Below are 18,071 nucleotides of genomic sequence, written 5' to 3'. Positions count from 1 at the left end.
AGTGTAAGAAAAGTCCAACAGTTTATATCACAGGATATGGTACGAACGAAGAAGGGCCTAACGAAGATAAGATGGGTTTAAACCAAATGAGAGAAGGAGATTTTTACAACTTGTGAAATATATAGCAAAAGATATAACTATGCCAGCAGTCATTGTTTGAAACTGTTGATAATGGTCCAAATTAAAAAGATGATGGCCCAAAATTTAAATGTTAACTAAATGAATAAAACAATAATCATAGTAGTTTATATAGATATATCCATCAGTACTACTCAGTTTTACATTTTTTTAAACTAAAAAATGAAGATTAAAACATTGTGAAAATCCGACAGACTTTCAATCAGTTTTGTTAAATTTAAAGCTCAGATTTGGGTATTTTATAATGGTAGAAAAATATAATAAGTACATCATTTTATATGAAAATAAAGTTTATGGATTGAATTGTACAATTATGCATGATCAAACACATTACAGTTTAACAGTCAAAGAAAATAAAGAAATGTGGATGGATTGTAAGGTATTTGGGTTTAATTATTCAGTATGCATGATGTCATCATAGCTCAACTGGTGGATGCATACTGTTAATAGTTAGTTAATGAATCGGCACATAACTTTTTCATATCATTGATACATTTTGGATCAACTAGAAGAACAGAATTTTGCATCAATAACAAATAATGGCACCATATCATTGGTAGGTAATGATCAAACCAATATAACTAATTCATATAACTGCTAGTAACTCATACATCTTTGGTTCCAATACTAAAATTGGAGTGATGCCTTTCAAATGGTTATCTTTGTGCAATGGAACAAATAATTTTATACGTAAAAATATAACCTTTCATATTTCACCTCATGAAATTGTTTGTACTATTGCTCTCAAACATTCATCATTTTGACCTTTTGAATCTGCATCAGACACAACTACAATTATTTATCTTATATGCAATTTAATGGTAATTATATAAAACTAACAAAAAAATAAAAAGAAATTAGTCGTAACACACATTATTGTATATTAGATATAAGGATTGCAATACTAAATTTAGATGAATTTTCAAAAGAAAGAATATACAATATTCAACCAAAAATATATTATTGTAAATGTACAATATACAGATTTGATATCTCTATGGTATGGTATGGCTGGCCATTGCTAATGTGTATCAATTCACAAGAAGAATATACAAGTTTGATATCTCTATGTACGGTTGGCTATTGTTCAGCATAACCTAAAACCCCTGAGGTCATTTGGTTCAAGCTTTACATTATCATTAATACAGTAATACATAACTTACTGTATAGTTCACCATTCATCACAATACTACATTCTTCATTAATTTACTATGGAAAATACACACTATTATATATACATGATTAAATTCTACATTAAAACACACTCATAATATTAAGGGAATTACTAACTGAATGTTAAATTAAGACTTGATACAATTTGAAAAAAAACCTTTAAAACAATGAATGTTCAACTTTACTTCATCCTCTAAATACTTTGTTCAAACCTTATTTCAATAATCTTCAAGTTTGAAGGAATATTTAAGAACATAAAAAGTAAAAAGAACATTTTATGTGAACTAAAATAAATGTAATAAACTGATTTAATACTTCACTACAAATGGAAATTAATCTAAAAGTTGTTGGTACTTGCAGTTTAGATTTAGAAACTGCATAAACAAATAAAAATAGCAGTGAAACTATCTAGAAGCAGTGTAAACATTTATATAGCTAAAAAACACACATTTTTGTCATAAATATATTTAAAGCACCATTCAGATAGATAGCTTTAAAAAAAATGCAATTTATACCGTTGATGGGTAGTGAATGAAAAAAATCATGGCATCCAATACCACTGACAGCCAGTGAAATAATAAGATGCATTAATATCATTACATTAAATCATTAAGGGGTTCAAAGTTCTTTGTCACCAAGGGTGTGAAAGTTAATGACAGGACATTTTTTTAAATTCATATAGCACCTACAAACAAGTTTAAATATACACAATGTCAATTCTATCAAAATTATCTTTGATTACTGATCTTATACACAGGAAGACGTGGTTAAATAATTCATAAATATTTCTATATTTTAATGCAAACACACACACGTTGGATATGTAGTTAAACAAATGGAAAACAACATAAATGTACATCACTAGAAAATTAAGCTAAATACTATTATTTAATATTGTATCTAATTAATTCATTTTAAGCACTAATAAATAACATACTGTATAAAAGTTTGTCTACTTTGTACACTTCATTCAAAGTCTTTACTCCTTATCTAAACTAATCTAGAAAAATTTTGATGCATTTTTGGTCAAAATATGCAAAATTATTTATGTATAATACTAGTTGGTCAATCTAAATCAAAATTTATGTATCAAGCTATGCAACAGAGAGGCGACCCACATAATGTTGCCACTCTGGTCAAACATTCTTGACACATGTATGGAGCATGCACAAGTATGGAAGGTAAGTGGCTTCAAATTGACCAACATTCAGTTGTTGGCATATAATGATATTGGATGGTACACCTCTTCAGCTACAATCCTAGATAAGCTAAATAAATATATAGCCTTTGGTTTATAAGATCTTATAATGTTTATAAGTTGGTTTGTATAGATGCAAAAAAGGGCAAATTATGATTAATACTAAACAATAGAACATAATAAAAGGTATTCAACCTAAAAGGCTGTGACCAAAATTGTTTTAAAACTTTAGTTGGATTTTTATAGCTTTTATATAGTTTTTTTATGGCAATAGTATTGGCTGTATTTACAATAAAGGAATATTAACTGTATGGAAAATAAGGCACTTTAAATGCAGTTTATCAAGCATTATGTAGTGCTATCATTTAAGTAGTTTTTGTTTTGCATAAAATGTTATTACATTTTGTTATTTTTCTTTTCCAAACTTCTTGCTGTGTTCTTCTATCTTTTTCTGTCTTCGTTTCAGTTCATTGGGAAATTTATCATAGCACTTTTTGCAGACTGGTTTTAAGTCAAACTCAATGAATTTGGATCTGAAATGATAAACATAACAAAAAGAACATTTATCAATACTGTAGATTCATATTATTATACATTTTGAGTAAACGGTGATTGTTTTACAATTTTTAAAGTAGTTTATATCAGTAAATTATATAAAATCTGCTTTTTGAGAGCTATCCAACTTTTGTAAGTCCTGACACATCATTGTGATGTCATCAATAATATTAGTTTTTTTATTAGAAACATTTCAAATTTGACAATATAACACAAAAATACAAATGGCACTTTTTTACATAAATTGATTAGCTCGCAGAAGCAACCATCCGATAATTAAAACAAATATATAGTAATGCAATTCAATACAAAGATTTGAAAATCAGTATTATAGTGCCTTGAATAATGAAATACCTTCTGTTCCAAGAATGTTAAGTACAGTAGAAACTTCATTTACATACGGTATGGGACCGAAAGGCATGCGTAATACATGGGATTCGTAAAATCTAGGTTGACCTTAAATTGACCCCAAAATATGTAGATCGTAGCTAAAAAAGCTGCCATGTTTGCCTACTTTGTACAGCATGCAGGTCACTAAATTAGCTAGGCCTTTCCTAGACTAATCTAGGCCAGGCTAGCGGCCTAGCAAGATGTGAGGCCTAACTAGAATGTACAGTATATATACAGGCTGTGCGATGTTTATATAAAGTGTCATAAAAAATATCAATGTTCGATTTTCTATCAATAAAAACAGTCGCTGCTGTGGAGGAATGCACATGAGTTCCTCACACAGCCATGGCTTTGTGCTTTGTTGTTGTTCAATTGCGGCCTCAATGTAAGAAAATTATGTCGGTAATTTTAAGCGTACGTAAAATCAAGGGAACGTAAAATCAGGGTACGTAAAACAAAGGTTCTAATGTCAAACAAGTATGATCAAGTTTGGCCCTATATATATAACAGAATAATCATACCTTGCATTCATTAATGTTTCACAGCAACTGCAGAAGAAATGTTCTTCACACCACGACTTGTTCATTGTACACATTACTTTAAAACAAAACACAGAAATCAAACAAATATCAAGAAAAAGTACATATTTCATTATTATACTTAATTGAAAGCAGAATATGGGGAGCACTTTAATATCAAAATTTAGGGGAAAATGGCGAATATGAATGTAAATAATTTTTCTCCATTTTACGAAGTAAGCATAAAAGTAAATTACTGGAATAATAATAATAATAATAATAATATATTTTAAAAAGTAACAAAAGAATTGATAGTTTTGATTTAACTTCAACCATCATTTGTACAATGTTGAATAGAAAATGAAAAGATTGAAATATCTTAACTGACTAATTATTCATTTATGCCTACTCAAATAAGGCAATCAAATCAATAATGGTTATCATTGTTATATGAAAATGTGTTGCTTTCTTTCTTTTTTATTATTGTTTATATTGTGCAATCCAAAATAAATTAAATTGAACAAATCTCTACTAACCTTCTCCTGTAATAGCTTTGTTGCAGTGGAAACAAATGTTGCCAAATAGAGTGTTAAAGTGAGTTTCACAATACGCTTTGCCCTTGCGTTCGTAATGTTTGTGACCTAAGAAAGGTTTCTCACATATAGCGCATACAAAATGCTAAAAAAGAACAACAATAAATGGGATTACAAATGTTAATAAAGCTGGTGATGATAGCAACAAAAGTAATAAAATATAAAGAATACCAAAGACAATGATGGGAATTAAGAATGATAATGATGAAAAAACAATAGTGTACAATTGACATAGTGTATATAAAAATGTATTGGGATCAATCCAATTAATTTGCAGTTAATATACCACAGCCATTGGTAGCGCTTTACACGGAGGTCTGCAACCAGAAATCCAACAAGCTACACATTCCCACACGCGAAACTCTGCTGCTTTTATCGTGTCTGTCGAGTGATCAAGTGCTCGAGTTTCGAGCGAGCAGTGTCCTTGTCCAGCCAGGCGTAAAGTTTTACAAGCAATTGATATCAACCATCATACGCATGTAATATGGGCCCTTTGTGACTATCTATAGATTACTGACTTTGGTTATAATCTATTAACAAATAATACAAAGTATGATGATGTATGGTGATCGACATAAAAAATAAATGTCAACATTATTTCAGATATGTACCCTCTATAAAAAAAGATTGTTGCATGGAAAATGGTTGAAAATATACCAATACTCACAACATGTCAGTTGGGACAAAATTTAAGGTAAAACTGACCTCAACATGCCACTGTTTTCCGAGAGCAGTGACAATACGTTCCTCAATTGGACGATGGCAAGCACTACAGATTGGAATTCCCATCTTGTCATGACATGGTAAGCAGTAAAGTTCACCTCGCAACTCACGCGCACTTGCTGTCAACTCCTCCCTTTATTTAAATAATAACAACAAAAAGTAAAAACAATTTTCTAGAAAATGATGACAACTGATTTCTCTTCTTATTTATACAAAGTATAAAAGAAACAGTCTTTTACAACCTGGACATTCACAGTATCTACACACAAACACTAAAGGAAAATTGTCAGTTATTTTCAGTATCTACTTACCCACAGTTTGTACAATTAAAATGGTATGGATGATAATATTCCATTTTAAACTTGATTGGGCCATCTTCAATGATGGAACTATAAATAAAATGAAAGTTTCAATATATATAAAAGAAATGATATACAAATATTGAACATGTATATCAATGTAAAATTCAAAATAATATTTGTAACAATACTTACTGGCATTTGAAGCAGATATGTTTTCCGCTACCTATAAAAATAAAATTATTATCAATTCTTTTGTTCATTTAATTGAAAATGTAACATTTAACAATCTATTTTTTAGTAATCAACTTTTAAAAGTGTTGAGAACATGAATAGCTTCAGGCAGTATAGACTTTTATTCTAAATAAATACACATAAAACTGTTTTTCCTTTTACAAGTCTCAGTTCAGAAGCTTGGAAAAATTAGTGTTTAAATAGTGTGTGTGTAACGTAAGTTTAGTTTATGTTTTATCGAAAAATGGCCAATTATCGACCATTTTATTTTTTGACATAAATGGTTACTTAATAGTATAATACGCAGAGTCGAATAATGGGTTCAGTGCATGTCATATATGCTATAGTAACCAGGTTTATCGAAAAATAAAAAGGTCGAAATGTAAACATGGAATTGGGTTAAGTAAAGGCAGGTGTGTATACTTAGTAAACATAAATATAGATATACTTAATTATAGCAATATTGATTATTACAATCATTGGTGGATTAAAATACACCATGGCAGCTTTATAGAAAAGATAGGTTATATGCCGGTGTGACTGATATAATATCAGCAAGGTACTGTAAAATTGGTAAGACAAACTTACTGGCAGCCTTTTCCTTCAAGTGACATGGTTTGCATAGAGCTCTGTAATAAATATCAATACACTTTTTTTAGTCAATAAACATAACCTAAGAAAATTGGAATTCCTATTTATAATTCAATAGATGAATTTCTGAGACAAGTTGACCTCTTACATAAAGGTTACAGTACCTACATATCAGACCTTAAGAAATTACATTGCTGCAAAACTTAGTGTTTCTCTGCCATGGAAACAGTGCAAAACATCATTGTTTTTTTTTTTTATTATTTATTATGTAAACTCCAAATAAAGAGACAAAACACATTTTTTCGTTTCAATCTATTTGATATTTGAATTAATTTCCTGCTTTTTGCGACACTTTTGTATATACAGTATGTTGTATGGATTCTTAAAATTGAATTCCCAAAATGTGTTTTGTCTCCTTTGAGTTACACTTATTCAGTGGATCTTCTAGTATAATGCACAAGAGCTAGAATTCTTACCTGCCCTTGTTCTTAACAAAGCCAAGATCAGCCAACTCAACATCACATGTAGCACACATAAAGCACTTAACATGCCAGTTGTTGTTCATAGCCTTAATGACACGCCCTATAACAAATTCACCTACAAAAAATAAAAATTTGGTTATGTTCTCAAGGAAAAGGTACACAACAACTGGCATATTGTTAAATTCATTAATATAATTGAAAATGAAAAATGAAACAGATTAAACTCTTCTTTTTTCTTGTAGATGTGTATAGGCCTGTATATGAAAATGAATGTTTATCATCCATGTGCATAAAAGCCTTAAGATATTAATTTGCACTTCAACCTTTGTACTTACTGCATTTACCACAGCATGGAGCAAATAGCATCTGGAAGTCATGTTCACAATACTTGCGCCCCTCAAACTGAAAGCAATATATACAGACTTAAAAAGTTAAAAGAGATTAGTATTATGACCTCTGATTATACTAACCAATATTTGAAAAATTTCAGTCTGTATATTCTGAACATCACTTTTATTTGAATTTGCTTTTTAAAGTTTTAGTCAGGTCTAATCGTAGAAAAATAAACTTATTATATATTTTGTCCTATTTGATATTTTATTTAGTGAAATCTATTATTTCTTTATATGTTTTCAAATTCCATAATTACACATTTTTGTATAATTTTTATTCATTTATATTTGAAGCTCTCTAAACAAAAAAAAACCCAACCAAGCCACAGTTGTTGTAGATAAAGGGTGGTAACTAATTCTACAGTAAACATATTTAAAATAAAATTAACAAAACAAAACCAAAAAAGTACAAACCTCAAAGAAAACACCATCAGGAAAGGGCATAAAACACTGAGCACAACTGAAAAAAACAACACAATAATTATTAACATTTTTAATCAGCTTCATGCATAAAATCAACTCCGATGGTGTAAATGTACTGTTTGTGGGCATGAACGATTTTGTTTAAAGTATGGTGTCGGTTATATCAATATGGGTTTAAACAAAACACTATCAAAATTCTTTCCCACAAAATTAAAACAAGCAACAAAGTCGGTCGGTAAGATTGTTTTAATAGCCGATCTTGCATTACACATACATGTATAGTCTTGCTAAAAATAACTCCTACTGTACTGACTGTACTGTGCCGATATTTAAAATTGAAAAAAATAAAATGATAATATTTTCACCTTTGTACTTGTGGATAAGGGTTTTCAACAAAATAAATAATATTTATTAAGGAGTTCATTAGAGTAAACAAAACTTACATTAATAAGATCTGGGAGAATAGATTTTAAAAAAAAATGTACACCTAAGTTGTACTTCAGCATTTAAACTGTATACGTATTGAATTTTGGATGTACTGAAACGGTGTATAAGTCGCACCTGTGTATAAGACGCACCCCCTAACTGAGAGTAAAATATCGGTATTTTTTATATCGTCGATGTATAAGACGCACTTTATATTTCATCAAAACAATGTTTTTTTTAAAAATTGTAATCAATATTATTGTAATAATATATTGTTATATCTACAACGGAGTCCTTAATTTAGGGTTTTTCTTACCTACAGTAGGCTCGGCCGCGCCCAGCCTCAACAAGTTCTTTCTAACTTGTTATTCATGAGTTTCGCCGCAACATCGAGCGCATGACCGTGTGTGTAACGCGCACGTGTGTGGGCTAGCCTCGCTCAATCATTTCGAGAGGGCGCACGTTTTCACGGACAATTGTATTCGATTAGTATCTATGTATCCGAGAAGTGTATACGCTAGGTCCATGCTATAATCAATACCTACTATGTGGCCGCCAAGAAGGGCTTGCGCTGGGGGTACGGCGGTCGGCGATCGTGCGTATAACTATAAATAAATACTAGGCCTAGTAGGCTAGGCCTATTCAAATCGTAAACGTTTACAAATGAAATTTTATCGGAGCACCTAAAACAGCTCCATAATGAACAAATCTTTTCATCATATTTAGTATAACATCACGCTAAAAATAAAATTCCTTGAAAACTAGGCAGAAGCAGGTTGCCGTTACGTTAGTACACTGTAGCTAGCCTAGGCCTAGCCAACGAGGTGACGATATGTAGGCTACAATCTGTGTGGTGTGAGGCATAATGTTCAGTGTATAAGACGCACCCTTAATTTTGAGGTCAAATTTGCGTGTCAAAAGTGCGACTTATACACCGAAATATACGGTAGTAATTTTTATTTAAAAACATTACTTTTTACCATAATAAAGATATAATAAAGAAAATAATTTCAATAGAAAATAGGATGGTAATAATATACTCACACAAAACATGCTTCATGCCAGACTTGGCCATGCGAGTTCACTATTCTCTCATCCTGTTGGAAGCCCTCTTGGCACCGAGAACAAATTGCAAGATTCATATCTTACAGCTCCTGAAAAAACAAAAACAATTATTACTGCACAGATGCATACTAATAGAATAATAACTAACTCTTTTACAGGACAAAATGGAATAATTATTAAAATGAATTATTATTTTGTTATTTATTTGAATAGAAGAAAACAAAAAGGGAATACTAAACAGTCTTTTATTTTAATACTAGTATTCAAGATTATGATGAAAAATTGTATTCCCATGAAGAAGCGCAGAATCATAAGTGCAGGCATATCAAATATCGCTAGACAAAAAAAATAAAGGACGCCCTCAATAATTAGAGACTTTTTATTGGCCGAATATGCCCAACTCCTTCCTCACAGAAAGCCGGTATATACCGGTTATATTTCTGGCACGATAGTCCGATGAGAATGGGTATATGCCGGTAACGATACCGGCACGACGCCAGCATAATACACATATGTGAGAAAGGGGCTTAGTGTATGTCGGTCGGTTGGTCAGTCGGTTGGTAAACGGGTGCAGGTCAAGTCGGCCCCAAACCGTCGCGGCCCCACGTCAAGTCGGGCCCACGTCAAGTTGGCCCCAAGTCAACTCGGCCTCAAGTCAACTCGGCCAAAAACTAATCGGTCAACTCGGTCACAATAAAGTATGGAACGCAGAAAGTGCTTAATATTATGATTCTTACTATCCACACTTTTAAAAAAATGAAGAAATAAAAAATATAATATAATTAAATAATATCATATAAAAAAAATGAACTCATTGCCGATATGAATAGAAGTACCCGCGCGTGTTACAAAAACACGTGCAGGTACCGCATTTTAGTAAATCGAAGACGGAGGCCTACGTTCCACCACTTGGCCGTAGAAAAAATGATCGTACATCTTTTTGTCCATTATTTGTGTTTTTAAAAAAGGGGAATCCCCCGGTCAGCGAAAACACGTAGCAGTTGTAGATATCGAAAAAGCTGCCAAACGCGCAGGGAGGCGCAGCTCCGAATTGTTTTCAATTGTGCAATTTGAAATTTTATTAAACGTAAATAAAGGAAAGTTGGTGAAATCATTCCTATTTTTTTTGCTAAATATATTATTGTCTAAATATTAATATTCATTAAAAGTCAGAATTATTCATAGTTAAAAAATTGTGAAGAAATATTATTTTATCAATCCTCTTCATTTGCACTTTTTGCGTTCCATACTTTAACGGGGCCGAGTTGATCGATTATTTTTTGGCCGAGTTGACGTGAGGCCGATTTGACTTGAGGCCGATTTGACTTGAGGCCGATTTGACTTGAGGGCGAGTTGACTTGAGGGCGAGTTGACTTGAGGGCCGAGTTGACTTGAGGGCCGAGTTGACTTGAGGGCCGAGTTGACTTGAGGGCCGAGTTGACTTGAGGGCCGAGTTGACTTGAGGGCCGAGTTGACTTGAGGGCCGAGTTGACTTGAGGGCCGAGTTGACTTGAGGGCCGAGTTGACTTGAGGGCCGAGTTGACTTGAGGGCCGAGTTGACTTGAGGGCCGAGTTGACTTGAGGCCGAGTTGACTTGAGGCCGAGTTGACTTGAGGCCGAGTTGACTTGAGGCCGAGTTGACTTGAGGCCGAGTTGACTTGAGGCCCAGTTGACTTGGGGCCGACTTGACTTGGGGCCGACTTGACTTGGGGCCGACTTGACTTTGGCCGAGACGGTTTAGGGCCGACTTGGATCGAAATCTGGTAAACACTACGGTAACTCAATTTGCGCATAACCAGTATGTGGTTGAATGAAGTTTTTACTCAATAGGCCTAGAGGTTATAGGCATGTATGTTTATTGAGCATATACAAATTATTGTATTACTTATAGTCGAGATGACAATGCTAGAGTGTTGTTAATTATTTCAGTAGTCCTGACAAAAAACTTCCATAAGAAATAGAAAATGCCAGTAGTTTTTTACACCTGATGTAAAAAACATTCTGTATAGCCAGGTGCATGTTCTGAGCATACTAATAGCATACTACTAATAGCATAATACAATTTGAATGAAAACGAAAGGCCACGTTCCACGCTGTATTTTGATGTTCACAAGATCAGAGAAACATGGAAAGCAGGGATTTTGTTGGTTTGTTTTATTATATTTCAAAATATTAATGAATATGAGGGCTGGTGGTCCATCATCCAGCCCAGCAGATGATCATTTGGGACCTTAACAAAAAATATAATTTGACAATTTAAATAGAATTTATAAAAATTAACAAAATAAAATATATATGACAAAAATAATTAGAATCAAAAGAAAAATCAATAAAAACAATAAATAAAATTGGCCATCTCAGAGACAGAAAATTTCCGTAGTAACTAATATTTATTATTATTAATTAGCCTGAGGGACGTTCCCCATTTCATCAAAAATGAAACGTGACCGAGGTGATATCTTTATTAACCTACCTTGCTTAGGCTAGTGAGTACATAGAGAATATCTTTATGGTTAGTAGGCCTAGCCTAGTAGGATGCCTACCTATATCCACTAGGCCTATAGCCTAGGCCAAGAGTAAACCTAGGCCTTGCCGTGTCAATGGTGTGGGGACTGAATATTTTGGTTAGTTTTCAAGTTCGATAAAACGATAGAGATCCTGCTGCAGACTGTCCGCCATGCGGTATGTCTGCCAGGCGGTATGTCCGCCAGGGGAACATATTCTCGACGATACCATTTTTTTAAAAGGGAAAATATCTGTACTTTGTTTCTGTAATGTCTGCCAGGGGGAACATATTCCTGACGATACCATTTTTTTAGAGGGAAAAATTATATGTACTTTGTTTCTGTAAGTAAATTGCGTTACTAAAGCGTCACTTTTCCTAGAGTTGCGTCGACATATCCAAATGGCAGTTTGATAGACCATAATCCGAGGTGTTTTGTATATCGAATTTTTTCTGTTCGGTTTTTATATACAATATTTTTATCAGTAGAATATTCTGTGAATCTAACCTGTTTCTTGCAGGTCGTTTATCCCATCTTAGATCTCCACATGATGAATACATTAAAAAATAACATCAAAACTATAACAACCTTAAAGGCCAGGTGCGGGCAAAAAATTTCTATTGATCATACATTCCAATAATTATCGATCTATAGTTTCCCCTATGTTTCATAATTTTTGGGATTTTATTTGTGTTACACGAGCTTGTTGAAAATAAGCACTTTCTTATCAGTGGGGGGATAGTTCAAATTACACAGTAAAATCTCTATTCTTTTGTACACAAATTTTGTAAATAGAGAGGCATTTTAAAAAGCTATGAAAAATAAACGGTGTGGTAAAAAATGTTATCAGATGACTAAATATAGGTAATATAACTTGAATATTACATTTCTGGTATTTTTATTCAACTTCAGATTTTTATTTTCATGCTATAGCAAAAATTATCCACCGTATATCCACCACCGTTTTTCACCTTCTAGGGAGTCACCAGACATGTTATTACATTAGGTTAACTACCTAACTACTGAAAAAAGTCTTTTTGGTTTTTATAGAAGAATTTTACAAAATTTTGTATTTGACCATATTAAGGGAAATTCATGTTTTTTCATCTTGATTTCTGTTACAAATATTTGATTTATGTACAATTAACCAAATATTTTATTTAAAATTCATGCCTGTACCTGAGCTTTAAAACAAACAAATTAATGCTAGACATCACACAACGTAGGCCTAAAAAATAACTGCATTGTCCGTATTGTAGGAACGGCTGAAAACCGTCGCCGGTGGCCATCCTTTGCATATAATACTAGTATTATTAACTAGCATAGCTTTATCCTGCGCAGCATTATTATACTGTTATTGTTATACTACTGTGTACTACATTGGCCATTATTTACCGAATTACTGTATATCTGATTCTTCATAATTTCAAAATCATATTAATTTTTCATATCATTTTTATTGTTTCACAGTACATACAATTTTATAAAACAAATTACAAGAAAAAGCCTTGTTAAAAATGATGTGTGGAATCTAAAAAAAAGGATTTTTGGTCTGGTGAGTTTCCAAAAGACATTAAACATTACAATGTAAAACATAAAAAAGACTTCATAAACATAAGATATAATTTATAAATTCCATAGGAGCAAACTATAATGAATATTGATAGATTGACTTATTATTTGTATTTTTTTTAAAGAAAGTAAGGTTCGGGTAATAATTTAATGTTTAACCAATGTAACCTTTATTATGATTATTGTTTTAAATACAACCTAATTTAAGTAGCATATCTTTCAAAATACTACAGAATACTGTAGCAGAAATATTACAGACAAACTGTAAATTCAAACATACTGCACCCTTCAACACAGTGCATTTAATTAAGACATTTGTAATAGTAAAACGAAAGGCTTGTAGACGAATGGACAAATGACATCTGCATGCAAAAATAAGGTTAAGTTTAAAAATGGATAACTTTGGGTTATGAAAATATTCATAATGTGTCTACTGTTTTGTTTTAATTTTAAATCAACTTTTTTCGACTAATTTTTGGTGAAAGTTAATAACTATTATGATACTTCAAAATGACCAACTTTTTTTCGAAATATTAATTTTTTTAAATAAATTTATTTTGTTGAATTAGTCAAAGGGACAATACATCTTAACGTTGAAATAATATTGAAAAACAAACGTAATAATGGCGTTAACACAATGTAATTTCAACCTTTATTCAATGTTGAAAAATTTTTGTCATTTTAACCAAAAATGCCAAATGGATTTTAACGTTGAATTAACGTTAACATTATATTGTGTTATAAATGTAACACAATGTTCAATTCAAATCATGTTGCCATTTTAACCAAAAGCCAGCTCGATTATAACGTTAAATTATCGTTGAAATGAGATTGATATAGAAACGTAATACTGTAATGGAGTTAAAACATGAAAACATAATTTCAACCTTTATTCAATGATGAAAACATGTTGTCATTTTAACCAAAAATGCCAACTCGATTTTAACGTTAAATTAACGTTGAAAAGAGATTGCTAAAGAAACGTAATACTGTAAAGGGGTTAAAACATGAAAGCATAATTTATAACTACCTCTTTCAATCTTTTTTCAACATTGAAAACATATCCTTTTAACCAAATTCGACTGGATTTCAACGTTAAATTAAATTGATAAATAAACGTAAACGGTTAGGCGATGACATCAACGGCTTATCTGATGTTTATATAGAACGTACCTGTTGCTATAATTTGTAATTGATTCATATAAATGTACAAAATAAAAATGTATGTAAAGATGCCCTTAAACACTCTCTGGCGGACAATTCGGTTACACAAGGTGTAGGCTTATCCCTTCACGTCCACACCATCCCACTCCCCCTCCGTTCAACATATTGACCAACTCTCTCCCCCTCCCCATCCATGCTCAAATACACGATCACACCCAGACAAATTATTAAGAACGTAGGTCCAAAAACTCACTCTGGTAGACAAACTGCATATTAGGCCTATATCTATATTAAAACAAACTGTATTTCTCTGCTTTTTTAAACGGACATTAAAAAAACGGTACGATGTATAGTCAAGACTCATAATTTATCTCAGTCTGGAAGTATCACATTTAAAAAATTAAATGTAAATCAAATTTTTTTCAAAATATCGTAATTCAATAAACTCTCTCTCTAGTGGACAGTTTGGCTATCTTTACCGTTATAACAAATATTGGAACGTTTCTGGGCGATGAAATCAACGGCTTATCTGATGTTTATATAGAACGTACCTGTTGCTATAATTTGTAATTGATCCATAATGTACTAAATACACATTAATGTAAAGATGCCCTTAAACTCTCTCTGGCGGAGACTTAAGTTACACACGGTGTAGGCCTATCTCTACACACCATACCCCCTTCCACCCCCTCCGTTCAACAATTATCGACCAAACATGAACCCCCCCCCCCCCTCCCCATCCAAGCTCAAATACACGATCACACCTAGACAAATTATTTAGTTAAAAAAGAACGTAGGTCCAAAAACTCCCCCTGGTGGACAAACTGCATAGGCCTATATCTATATTAAAACAAACTGCATTTCTCTGCTATTTTTAAACGGACATTCAAATACGGTACGATGTGTATGTGTATAGTCAAGACTTGTCTCAGTCTAGAAGTATCACATTTAAAAATTAAATTTATATCATATTTTTTTCGGTGACAGAATATCGCCAAATGTAAGCCTATCCCTTCACACTATACCTCCCCCAGCCCCCTCCATTCCAAATAATGGCACGTTGTTGGGAGATGAAATCAACGGCTTATCTGATGTTTATATAGAACGTACCTGTTGCTATAATTTGTAATTGATTCATAATAATGTACAAAATACAAATTTATGTAAAGATGCCCTTAAACTCTCTCTGGCGGACAATTCGGTTACACACGGTGTAGGCCTATCCCTACACACCATACATCACCCCCCCCCCCCCCCCCGTTCAACATATCGACCAAACATGAACTCCCTCCCCCTTTGCTCAAATACACGATCACACCCAGACAAATTATTTAGTTAAAAAAGAACTTAGGTCCAAAAACTCCCTCTGGTGGACAAACTGCATATTAGGCCTATATCTATATTAAAACAAACTGTATTTCTCTGCTATTTTTAGACGGACATTAAAAATGTATATGTAGGCCTATAGTCAAGACAAAATTTGTCACCGTCTGGAAATATTACATTAACAAAATTAAATGTATATCATATATTTTTCGACAGAATATTGTTATTCAATAAACTCTCTCTCTAGTGGACAGTTGGGCTATCTTTTACGTTATAACAAATATTGGCACGTGTTGGGCGATGAATTCAACGGCTTATCTGATATTTATATAGAACGTACCTGTTGCTATAATTTGTAATTGATCCATATAAATGTACTAAATACAAATTTATGTAAAGATGCCCTTTAAATCTCTCTGGCGGACAATTCAGTTACACACGGTGTAGGCTTCACACCATACCCCCGCCCCCCGCTCAACATATCGACTAAACATGAACTAACGCCCCCTCCCCATCCAAGCTCAAATACACGATCACAACCAGACAAATTATTTGGTTAAAAAAGAACTTAGGCCCGTCCAAAAACTCTCTCTGGTGGACAAACTGCATATTAGGCCTATATCTTTAGGCCTATATTAAAACAAACTGCATTTCTCTGCTATTTTTAAACGGACATTCAAAAACGGTACGATGTATAGTCAAGACTCATAATTTTTAACCGTCTGGAAGTAGGCCTATCACATTAAAAAAATTAAATGTATATCATATTTTTTTCGGTGACAGAATATTGTAATTTAATCAACTCTCTCTTTAGTGGATAGTTGGGATATCTTTTACGTTATAACAAATATTGGCACGTTTTTGGGCGATGAAATCAACGGCTTATCTGATGTTTATGTATCATAACGTACCTGTTGCCTGTTATAATTTGTAATTGATCCATATAAATGTAAATATAAATTAATGTAAAGATGCACTTAAAAGCTCTTTCTGGCGGACACTGTTACAGTTACACACGATGTAGGCATATCCATTGACACCATGCCCCCTCCTACCCCCTCCGTTCAACATATTATCGACCAAACATGAACTCACCTCCCCCCCCCCCCTCCCAATCCAAGTCCGTTTTCCTTTGTAAAAATAATAATAAACAATTAAACATAATGTCACATGGGCCTAAAACAACTTAAGATTAAACAATAATTATAATTATAGATAAAATTCGGAGAGCTATATAGGGTGCAAGATAATAATAATAACAATATTTAATAATAATAATGAATAATCATAGGCTTATAATGAGTTATGTGAGAGTACTTAGACAAAACTGTCGGGATATCTAAAATGTTAACTAAGCTAAAATATTCTGTATCTCCCAAAACATGCGTAAATTTCGTAGGAGCATGCAACGTATTATTGTTGTAATTCAATAGGGGGTTTACTCTGTTACGGGATACTAAAATTGTAGAACAGTGTTGTACCACTACCAGAGAGATTTTAAAATCTTTGGTCGTATACTTACTCTTTCATTATAGCTCTGTTATAAATGTAGAAATAGCGCCCTCTGTTGCCAATATTTTCTAATTCGTCAATGTTTAAAAAAATCACAATAGACAATTGTAAAAGGTCATTTATTAATTAAATAGAACAAAAAACTACACACAGTATATTAAATACCAGTATAAGTAATACCAATACGAGTAATTGACCACACTGTAGATACAATAATTACCCACTGTAAAATGGAATCGCCGGGCTATTGTACTAGTTACAGTAATTACCCACTGTAAAATGGAATCGTCGGGCAATTTGACAAGGTACCGGTTGGCGGACACAAACTCCCTCTAGTAGACATACCGCATGGCGGACAGTCTGCAGCAACATGCAATTGGATAAAACCGGCCAAGGGCCTAGGCTAGTAGGGCCTAAAACGTAATTGTCGTCTAACTTATAAATCAAATATTATGTATCTGAACTGAATTACCATTACACTACTTACCACAAATTCCTTACCGAAAACAAATTCAAGAGTTCACTAACTGTGTGCTTACTTAGCAGCTAGTAATAAGTGGGCGAGCCGAGCTGCTCTGCGCTCCCGACGACCGGTGGAATGATGAAAAGGGTGTGTGTAAAATGACACCGCCTTCCTTTTTTAGCGACTGCTCTGATGATGATGAGCTGAGACGACCACAACAACGGCGTTGGCAGGATATTATGCTACTTTAGCCTAATAACAATTTTGAAAAAAATGTTATTTCAAACTATTCAATTTTCTAATTTCGAATACAATTACTGATAGCCCCAT

The 18,071-nt window shown here is 32.8% G+C and overlaps 1 protein-coding gene across 1 annotated transcript; it reads right to left on the bottom strand.

The window, feature by feature from the left end:
- Positions 1–275: 275 nt before the first annotated feature.
- LOC140049230 (LIM and senescent cell antigen-like-containing domain protein 1) lies at positions 276–17,899 on the bottom strand. Its single transcript, XM_072094072.1, has 12 exons — positions 17,766–17,899; positions 9,180–9,289; positions 7,701–7,746; positions 7,230–7,296; positions 6,889–7,009; positions 6,410–6,450; positions 5,783–5,813; positions 5,600–5,677; positions 5,271–5,421; positions 4,509–4,650; positions 3,976–4,051; positions 276–3,042 (listed from the first exon to the last, which is right to left on the bottom strand). The coding sequence occupies exons 2-12, from the start codon at positions 9,275–9,277 to the stop codon at positions 2,916–2,918; spliced, it is 978 nt and encodes a 325-aa protein (XP_071950173.1). The 5' UTR covers positions 9,278–9,289; positions 17,766–17,899; the 3' UTR covers positions 276–2,915.
- Between the last annotated feature and the right edge of the window lie 172 nt (positions 17,900–18,071).

Source organism: Antedon mediterranea, chromosome 5 (genome assembly GCF_964355755.1).
Source record: "Antedon mediterranea chromosome 5, ecAntMedi1.1, whole genome shotgun sequence".
Classification (NCBI taxonomy): domain Eukaryota; kingdom Metazoa; phylum Echinodermata; class Crinoidea; order Comatulida; family Antedonidae; genus Antedon; species Antedon mediterranea.
This window is presented reverse-complemented; position numbering and strand designations above follow the sequence as displayed.

Bases quoted from the DNA above. Each gene is read 5' to 3' on its own strand.
- LOC140049230 (XM_072094072.1), bottom strand. From the start codon at position 9,277: ATGAATCTTGCAATTTGTTCTCGGTGCCAAGAGGGCTTCCAACAGGAT. The intron at 4,651-5,270 runs GTCAGTTTTACC...GTTCTTTTTTAG, and splicing joins GAAAACAGTGGCATGTTGAG to CATTTTGTATGCGCTATATG. The intron at 4,052-4,508 runs GTTAGTAGAGAT...TTTGTTTTAAAG, and splicing joins CAAAGCTATTACAGGAGAAG to TAATGTGTACAATGAACAAG.